Source organism: Strongylocentrotus purpuratus, unplaced genomic scaffold, assembly GCF_000002235.5.
Source record: "Strongylocentrotus purpuratus isolate Spur 01 unplaced genomic scaffold, Spur_5.0 spur5_scaffold_21, whole genome shotgun sequence".
In the NCBI taxonomy this organism is placed as follows: domain Eukaryota; kingdom Metazoa; phylum Echinodermata; class Echinoidea; order Camarodonta; family Strongylocentrotidae; genus Strongylocentrotus; species Strongylocentrotus purpuratus.
In genome coordinates, this window is record NW_022145607.1 from 10,676,734 (window position 1) to 10,686,652 (window position 9,919).

The window sequence follows — 9,919 nt, forward strand, 5'->3', positions numbered from 1 at the left end:
TCCATTTACTCCAAATTGGGGACCAATTGCCAATTGGTTCCAATGGGGACCAATCGCCAATTGGTTTCAATGGGTACCCATTGTTTCACTTTCCATTTACTCCAAATTGCCAATTGGTATTGATTTGGGATTCAATGGGGACATTCAATGGGGATTCAATTGGTAAATCGATCCAGTTAGAAGAACCAGTGATAAATTATTGATACTTCATAATCGATATTGGCAACTGTCCACCAATTAGGTATATTCCAATCTCATTTGCATTAACTTCATCACAATGATCATTTGAAGTGAATTCAAGAGTTTCATTTACAGAGATATTGGCTCGTACAAATATATATACTAAATATGTATATTGTTTTTTGGTTAGTGATCATATAATCAATATATAAATCAATATATCTATTGCTAAAACGTGAATGTAATTGTAACATGATCAGACAAAATAATCTATTGGTTAATAATTGCTGAAGGAATAAAGAAATCACAAAATTGATGTGCATTGTCATAATTTGCCTAACAAGTCATGATAAATTTATTTTTCTGTGACACGTGTAAAGTGATAATGAATATTCATGAGATGCCTAGATTTGTTGGTTTCAATTGGCCAATTGGTTTCAATGGGACCAATTGAAGTCCAAATTAAGGCCAATTGGTCCAATTGAAACCAATTGGGGACCCATTAAAGTCTAATGGGGCCTAGGCCAATGGGTCCAATTTGTCCAATGGGGCCAATCCGGACCAATTGAAACCAATTGGGGACCCATTAAAGTCTAATGGGGCCTAGGCCAATGGGGCCAATGGGGCCAATTTGTCCAATGGGGCCAATCCGGACCAATTGGGGAGCCATTAAAGTCTAATGGGGCCTAGGCCAATGGGGCCAATGGGGCCAATTTGTCCAATGGGGCCAATCTGGACCAATTGAAAACATCTGAGGTCCCATTGAAACCTGTTAAAACCTATTGAGACCTATTGAGACCAATTGAAACCAATTGAAACCAATTGAAATTTCAATTGGTGTTCAATTGGTTTCAACTGGATTTTCGTCTTGGGATGCATCAACTTTAAACCAACAATTTTTGTTGGACTGTTGTGCAAGGACAACACAGGCCTGAGATAATGTTTTAATTGTGTTATAATATCATGTCTTCATTTAAGAAGACACACGATCATTTCACTGCATCTTTCACATATTTATGGAGAAAATGTATATTTCTTGAATAGAAATCTAATATTGCATTCTAAGTAAAAGTTAGTGAATCGAATTGGGAGGACATTTGTTTCTCCTCAACAGAAGCCAACGATGAGAAGAAAAGGGGACTGGTGAGGCACACTTCTCTCTTCTATATTTCGAGCTTACAGTAGGCATCACATTGGGCATGCCAGCTAGGAGAGAGGACACTGGTCTATCGGTCCTTTTCACTTTAGTCTGGGATGTGGAGTTGCGATTCAGACCAGCGTGTTTGGATGAGATGCCATTCAGAGGGGATAACCGGGTAAAACTGCGATGGTTTGTAACTTGAGACTGACTTTGGGGGGTGCGTTGACAGTCTTCGTAAATGTTCATGATGGTGGGCTGGGATTGACAACGACCCCCAGGAGACAATCGAGGTTCATTCTCTCGATACGACGCAGAGAGGTCACTTTGCTCAGAGGATTCCTGAGCATCGCAGGTGTAGATGTAAGACTTGGAGAGGAACCTTCTGGCCCATGCCTCTTTGGTCTCCCGAGGGGATGTGTTCTCCGACCCTGTAACATGACTCGTACCCTGATCATGAATTGCCTCACGGGAAGGCGATAACTTCGGCATTGCTGACTGGTCATAGGTCCGCTGGAAGATGATATCCACCTGTTCATCGCAATCAAGAATATCACTTCTCTCTGTGAGGTTGTCATCACTAGAAGACATCTGCTTCTTTAGGGTCTTGTCAACTTTCGCCTTGGACGAACTCCTGCGCTTCTTGCCCCCACCTGACTTGGATTTCTTCGGCTTGCGTCGAAGGCCAATCTCCTTAGAAATGACAGACGGTTTCTGATGTAGGTTAAGTCCGTTGGTGGCAGCAATTGTCCTGAGGATTCTCAGGTAAGAACCCATGTCCTGCATGAAGTGAGGAATCCTGATACAGTCCATTCGTGCCATCCTCTGGATCCTAGGTAAGGATTCCACACACACCTTTCCTGCATACAGGAGATGGAAGTCAATGTTGTCCAGGTTCCGCAGAATGTCTGCTGCACCTACATCAAGAGTAAAAAGCATATTAGAAATATACACACATTCTTCATGTAGTGAATGAAACTTTCAGCACGATCAAGTCAATTTAAAATCATTTGATGATTCTGAAACCTCGTAATATACACCCAGACTTATGTTTCACCTAGCAGTAGTCAACATTTTCATTTTGTGTTGAGATTGTGTCTTTCAAAATGTCATCACGAGGCCAGAACTCAACTTTATCTTTTGATGTAAATCATTATTGTTATACAGTCAAGCCTGTGTATTAAGGACACCCAAAGGAAAACTGGAAAACTGTCCAAACTGTAGATACTTGGCATTTCCAGACAGGTTATACAGCACACATTTCCTTTTAGAGGGAGACAAAGTAGGTGACTTCTATAGACAGGTTGACTTTATTAGAGAGGTGGTCGCTAAAACAGGTTTGACTGTTTATCATTACTGAGATTACATGAGAGGAAAGATTACCTTTAAAGTAGCATTGGTCATTTCCATATCCCCCTACTCCTGCAGGGTCTGGGAGACTACGTTTGACCCGCATCACATAGCGCCATCTAAGTTCCCGATTCTCAATGTAATGGCCCAGGTGAGCGAACAGTTCTTCAAAGGTCATCGTAGCAGCCTTACAAGCAGTGTCTAAGAGAAAACAATAAGAATACTACAATCTTAGGTGGTTTCAACGAGAAATGATTATGATGACTTGTCTAATAAAATGGCATGAAGGGTTGGTCAGACCTCACTGACAATGGTAACGATAACCTGTACAATGCAACGATAATGATAAAAGTGTCAAACTTAAGTTTGAACGATACAATTGTTGGGGTTTTACCTATAAAGCACAAGGGACACAGCCCAGATCATTTTGTCTCAACTGATGTCATATCGAAGGATTCAACTCATTAGCTCTCAGATCTTATCATAGATGTTCCATACCAATCAGTACATTTTAAAATATATAAATCTATGCCCCCAACCCTCTTTCTTTAACAAAATAAATCATGCAGCAAATTAATAACCAAATAACCAACAAAATTTTAAAATAATCATAAATACAGCATTTATATTGTGCCATCAATCTAGTACTCTATTCTCAGACGAAAAGGGAAATTGAGAGAATTATTTACAAACGTACATACAAATGAAAAAGAAAGGGAGAAAATGCATTTTGAACAAATATTCAACAAAAATATATGATGAGAACATGTACAACTTGTTATGAATGTTCCTAGGGAATTTTCTAATCAGATTTACAGTGAAAGTGTATTCCACATACATGTAGACGGAGCTGCTTGATATTGTATTATTCCTTTGTCCTTTTTTGTGTGTTTAAGTTTCTGTAACTTTTTGATAATCCAACCTCTACATAATTTCCTTTAGTGTATTTTCCATTTTATTGGCTAATCGATGTTTGCAAGAATTTTGTTGTTGTATTCTTTGGCTTTGTATGTTTTTATGAAAGTGGTGAATATATTCAATTCAATATTAGAGATTAAAGATATTTAGCTTACAGTATAGGAGAGCTGGAAACCAGAGGAACTTTTTGCTTGCTTGGACCAGAGTGTTGATGGTTGCCAGGCCTTCTTCGGTCTCTAAGAGTAGATGGGAGCCGATCTTCTTCAGTCCAAACTGTTCTCGGTTTGAGAACCAGGGCTGGATCCCATCGTTCACTGTCCTCAGCTGAGCAAAGTTATGCTAAGGAAACTTAGAAGGAGAGCGACATCACTTTTGGCTCTGGATTGCCACGATGTACTACAAATTTCTGTACTATTAATTTGATAAACTGTGTCAAGTGCTAGGCAGAAGAGTACCAACAGATTTTGAGAATGATAATTCCAAAGTTTTGATAATTCATTGACTACACTATACATCTACCACACTAGCCAAATTATAGTAATGCATATTTATGCATAAGTGATTTGTAATCAATTGGGAACTCAACTGAACCAAACATGAGTTACATGCTAATAAAAATTATGTATTAATCCTTCATTCATGCATGCACTGTCTGTACATCAAGGGAATGATAAATCACTACCAGTAATGGATTATTCAACACTAAATGTGATCTAAAATGTTGTTTGCACTCTTCTGCTAATATAGACAAACTACAAAATTAGTCATGATAATTCTTTCAAAGGATACAAAGTGAGTTCCAATTTCGTGATCAGCCAGGCAGATGATGCCTATCTCCCTCAGGAAGAGGTTTTCAGTGGAGTCTTTGAGCCAGAGAGAGTACTTTCTTGCTTCCGGCCTGTTGGCTTTGGCGTTGGGGCCGTACCAAGCCATCTTAGCACTGCATATTCAAAACAATAAGAAACCAATCAGTCTTGAATGTACATGAAGTAGATTGGTAACATTTTTATAAATTCAGTTAAACTCACTAGACCGGAGGGCTAATGTCATAATAATAATAATAATACATATGATTTATAAGGCGCCAAATCCACTTGACAGTCAAATGCTCAAGGCGCAGCTTGTGCAAAAGATGAAATACGTACATGATACATTTATACAAAGTGCGATAAGAAAGGTACATGCATGTTAAACAACAGGAACGAACAAACAACAAAGAAAGGCTTGAGGAAGGGGGGGGGGGGCAAAAAGGGAATATAAAGAAACAGGGGCAACAGAAAAATAAGTGATGATTTGTGGTAAAGTGACTGCTAAGAAAGCATATGCTTGTAAGTAAAGGGAGTGACAACTAAGGGGCTTGTTAATCAGTAAGTTAATACCAAAGGGCAACCGCATATATCAGAACTCCGCTCTACCACCAAGCCATCATAACACACATGCCCCAACTCCCATCATTTCAGAATCCTCATTCGATTGTTAACCTTACCTGCAGGCTAGATCTTTGGTCCAACCGATGGTGATCTGATTGTCAAACCCATCCTGCTTCAGGTATCGACTGAGCTTCTTGCTCGCCATCTCAGCAGTGATCCTCTCGCCGTACATCTGTTCTACGCACAGGTCGCCTGGGCCGTACTTCTGATGGACTTTCTCCAGGATCCAGGTAGCTTCCTGCAGCAGCGTGAACTCAATCTCGGCTTTCTTGCTGTGTGACATCTCCTCGATCTGAACGGATGAAGGGGAAAAAAGATAAAACAGATGAATCTCTACTAAAATTTTAACCCATAGCAATTACCCATCTTCTTAATGATTGTTTCAGGTTCAACCGTTCTGGAATCCCCGTACTCGCCTTTCACGTTCTCGCAATTCATTCATCCCTAATTCCATACATGTGTATAATTCAACTGTGACGCGATAACTGTATACATAAGGCTACCTACCTATCCTTATAATCATTTATATACCTCACTTAAGAAATCCAGCCATCTGATTGGTCGAATTGCATTCATAAACTTCAACTGTTCCTGTAAAATTCTCGGTAACCATGCATAAAACATTTCAATATTTTTAATAACCATGGTTATTAAAAAAAGTTGGTCAGCCTCCATGGTTACCCCATAGGTTTACATGTTAAAAAATGGTTTGAGCGATGGAGGATGCCGTATGTGTGCGAAGGATTGGTCGGTAATTTCAATACAATTGAATCTCGATCGATCTTACCGACAATTTTATCTTGCATTGTTGACATGAAGACGAAAATAAACTTCCAAAAACAAAAAAACAACATCTGCCGATAGATCTTGATCTAAGTTCGTGCCAATATGCATTGCAAAAGTAAAAGAAGAGTCCGTATATGGAGCTTTTGCGAAGCATTCATCACACGCGAAGCCGGTTTCAATCCATTTTAATGTATATATTGGAGAAAACTGCCAAGCAGGTTAACGGCGGGCCATAGCCGAGTGGTCTAAGCGTTGGTTTTCGGTACACCTCTTGTTGTACGCAAGAGTTCGAATCCCGTCTTCGACAAAAATGTTAAATATTTTTAATTTTTCATCTTTTAGTCTATTTTTTTTCGGCATATAAAAGTATTAATGACTGCTTTAATATTCGAGAAATAGTTGTTTTCATACGCTCTCGGGAAGGTTACAATTGGGCTATTCCCCTCGGCAAGCCTCGGGGAATAGCACAATTCTAACCTTCCCTTGAGCGTAATAAAACAACTATTTCTCTCAAAGCAGTCATTAATACTATAATATTTCCTACTGGATTTGAAATTGCTATTGTTGATTTTGAAAGCTGTCTGTTTAATTGCACTTTAATAGCTGATATTGAAGTGCAATTAAACGGATAGCTGGAGACTGTGGATCGGGAGCTAGCGGATGGAGGGGGGGGGGGGGGGGGGAGCTGACGGGAAATGAAATATCTTATTATGAGATACTTTAATTTATGACGCATGTTATTCATTCATACGATTGTGCCGGTAAATTGTTAACTTGATTTCTTCAATCGTTAAGAGTTCATTTTACTGTAGAAGTGCTGCCGTAATTTTATCTCACATTATAATTATGAAATATGAATGTAAATCTATTTATTCCTGTTATTTTCTGCAAAATCCAAAACCATCTGTGGATCGGGAGCTAGCGGATGGTGGGGGGGGGGGGAGGAGCTGATGGGAAATATTATATTTGGAGACATTTTAATGAAATATCATATTATGAGACATTTTAATTTATGACGCATGTTATTCATACGATTGTGCAGGTAAATTGTTAACTTGATTTCTTCAATCGTTCAGAGTTCATTTTACTGTAGAAGTGTTGCCGTAATTTTATCTCGCATTTATAATTATGAAATATGAATGTAAATGTATTTATTCCTGTTATTTTCTGCCTTTTCGGCCTTTTACCTTCTCCGGTGCCACCTTGAACTGGAAGTGAGGAATTTGTCCATGCTTCAAGAACTGCATCTTTTGCTCCTCCAGGTTGACGGGATCGATCTTCGACCGGTATCGGTTTGGCGTCTCTTCGTATTTCTTGATGACAACCTTCTTGGCAGGATTCCTCACACCCTGATGGAGGTGCTGGTACCTACTGCTGCTGCTGCTGGCGGCCGAGTCCAGCCTGGTCTTAGATTTCTTCTTCCTCATCCTGATGCTGTGCCTCTGTTTTCCCAGCTAGTGAAAATCTTCCAGCCTTATCTCCTTCATGCCGGATGTGGTTATCATCTACAGAAATCTGAAACGAGATTGTTGCATTCATGGGATTTATAAATATTTTCTACATATCTTGGATGAGAGTATCAAAAGTCAAAAGATGCTTAAAAAAAAATTCTCTGAACATACAGATTTTTCTGTCTACAATTTTTATAACATAAAAAATATTACTTGATTTCTATCAAAAAGCTTCAAGTTAGCAATTATCGTGGTGATTTATTGCGAATGGTAATGATAAAATAATAACACCTAGCGACAATATGTGCAGTTTTATGTTAGTTTACTAGGTCTACTTGCCGGGTAATGGTTATTTTTATTCTTCTTCTTCCTCGGTAAATGCAACTTCATACAACGAAGATTACGCACTGCAGTGTACAGTAGACTATTCATGTTATTCTGCATGGTCGTCTAACGTCTAGTATTACAAATAAGATATTAAGGAAACAACAATAAAATTGTGGTTAGACAGCTGACACTACAGGTCAATCAATACCAGACAACAAAAAACACAAGCCACAAGCCACAAGGCACAAGGCACAAGGACAAGTAGGGGAACCCATGCACTGCAGATAGATCTAAATCAATTATGATGAGTGCTCAAGTCCCGAAAAAGAATAACTCAAAAACTGAAGAAAGTGAAGGGAAATAATTAGATCTATATAATTAATAAAAGGCATAATAACTATGGCGTTAAACTCTCTACTAGTTCTAGATCTACTACTAACGTTAGAGTTAGAGCCAGAGCTAGGCGAGCTTCCATTAAAAAAGGACGATCAGTCAGTGATCAAACAGACATTATAATATTATTAATAATGATTATTAAATAGCCTAGATTCAAACGCTAAACATGTTCTAGCTTATGTTTCGGCTATTCAAATGAAAGATGCTCAAAGTATAATTTATTTGCCTGTCACACCTGCATTCCCCGGTAATTCATAACTCCACCCATGGTGTAATTCATTGCATGGTACGGCTAACATACCCGATCCGGGTACTGTTACTTACCGCCGGGATCTCCGTCTTGATCTCCGCCGAGCTGCCGGGCTAGCTAACTAGCGTATAGCATCCATGATCATTGCACAGACTAGCACCCGGTACACGCATTTGAGAGCCTGCTTGTAGTGTGTTGTGCAGTGCAGCGATATGATATGCGGATATGATTAATGACGTCATTCAGACGCGGTGGCTAGGGCAACGTACACGCACGCTGATTGGACAATGGCATCAGCTGCACCTGTCGCTTAGAAAATAGTTTGGAGGGCTAGTTTTGCAGGGCCTAGGGCTAGCTAGCTAGGCATAGGGCGAGGGCCAGAGGTCCGGGAGGGGGACTGGGGGAGGAGAAACAGAGGGGGGGGGGGAGCGGGAGGGGGTTGAATAGATAGAGATCGAGAACTCAGCCCGAAATATTTAAATCAATGATCAAAGTGAGATACAGGGATAGAACAATTTGTCATGAAGTATTTGTACGTATTAAAGGAAACAGATCGAGAGGGAAAGAAAGTGTGAGACCGAAATTAGCGGGGAACAGCTAGAGAGAGATAGAGGGAGAGAAGACCGGGGGCGGAGAGACAGAGAGACAGACAGGCCATGGACCTAGCTGGACAGACATACACAGAAATAAAAGGGATGGGTGATGAGTGGGAAAATTGGTACAAGAAAGGACAGAGCTTTTATTAATTAATATATTCATTGCCTTTCTGTGTTTTAAAGGCATCTCTACAATGGAGTTCTAAGACAAAGCCCAAGGGCCCATCTCCTTCCCCTGATTGGATATTTGTTTCAGCGGGAGTTGTTTGTTCACTTGAACCTACCCATTTTTTTTTTAATTAATTAGTTATCAATTGTTATATTTTGAATTTTTTATTTTTTGATGTTAAGTTTGTTTTTTGTTTTTTCTAGATGTGGTATTGATATGTTTATTTCTCAGTAGGACTCAGTGTAGGTATCCGTATTTCTTCATATGATTTTCAAGCAATAAAAGGCATTCAATGGCCATGAAATATCTTTTTATTAATTGAGCTTACGTTTTCCCTCCCTACTCCTTTCTTTTCCTCATCTTACCCTTAATTATTTTCTCTCCTGTTCCCCTCTCTAGAAAGTCTCCCTCCTCTCAATATTGTTTTCCATAGTCTTTGCTTCATCCTTTTTACCCTTGTGTATTCTCTTTACTTTGATAGTCTAGAAGAATAATTTCATATCTTAGAGATTATGTATAGAAAAGGTGCACAGGCAGGTTGAGGTGCCCGATATGGGCTGCCCCTTCCCCATCTCATCCTTTATTGAGAAAAAAAAAGGTATTGAAGGAAAATAGTGAAAATGTGTGGGGGATAAAAATGTCAGTAATTCTTTTTTTTCCTACAAATACATTCTGGTTCAAGTACTACCGACTCAGACAATTGCACAAACACACATACATCAAGCACATGCTTTCAAACTGTGATTTTTTCAAGCCTTCAAAATGGCAAGCTCTCTTTAGGCCATTCATCTCTTCACTGTTACTATCCTTATATCAACAACCACGTTGCCCTTCCAATTCCTTTCTCTTCTTCCCTATTTCAAGATCAAGTTTCAAGTTTAGTTTATTTCCTCATGTGGTGCTTAAAAAACAAGTATACATATGTCCA

The 9,919-nt window shown here is 39.3% G+C and overlaps 1 protein-coding gene across 1 annotated transcript; it reads right to left on the reverse strand.

The window, feature by feature from the left end:
• Positions 1 to 1,059: 1,059 nt before the first annotated feature.
• LOC753836 lies at positions 1,060 to 8,436 on the reverse strand. The gene is made up of 7 exons (XM_011666095.2): positions 8,301 to 8,436; positions 6,990 to 7,317; positions 5,073 to 5,308; positions 4,376 to 4,526; positions 3,742 to 3,910; positions 2,702 to 2,869; positions 1,060 to 2,235 (listed from the first exon to the last, which is right to left on the reverse strand). The coding sequence occupies exons 2-7, from the start codon at positions 7,227 to 7,229 to the stop codon at positions 1,253 to 1,255; spliced, it is 1,947 nt and encodes a 648-aa protein (XP_011664397.1). The 5' UTR covers positions 7,230 to 7,317; positions 8,301 to 8,436; the 3' UTR covers positions 1,060 to 1,252.
• Between the last annotated feature and the right edge of the window lie 1,483 nt (positions 8,437 to 9,919).

Excerpts from the sequence above, each read along its gene's own strand:
- LOC753836 (XM_011666095.2), bottom strand. The coding sequence starts at position 7,229 with ATGAGGAAGAAGAAATCTAAGACCAGGCTGGACTCGGCCGCCAGCAGC. Across the intron at positions 4,527-5,072 it reads ACCAAAGATCTAGCCTGCAG|TGCTAAGATGGCTTGGTACG; the intron begins GTAAGGTTAACA and ends TTGAATATGCAG. Across the intron at positions 2,236-2,701 it reads TGACCAATGCTACTTTAAAG|GTGCAGCAGACATTCTGCGG; the intron begins GTAATCTTTCCT and ends CTCTTGATGTAG.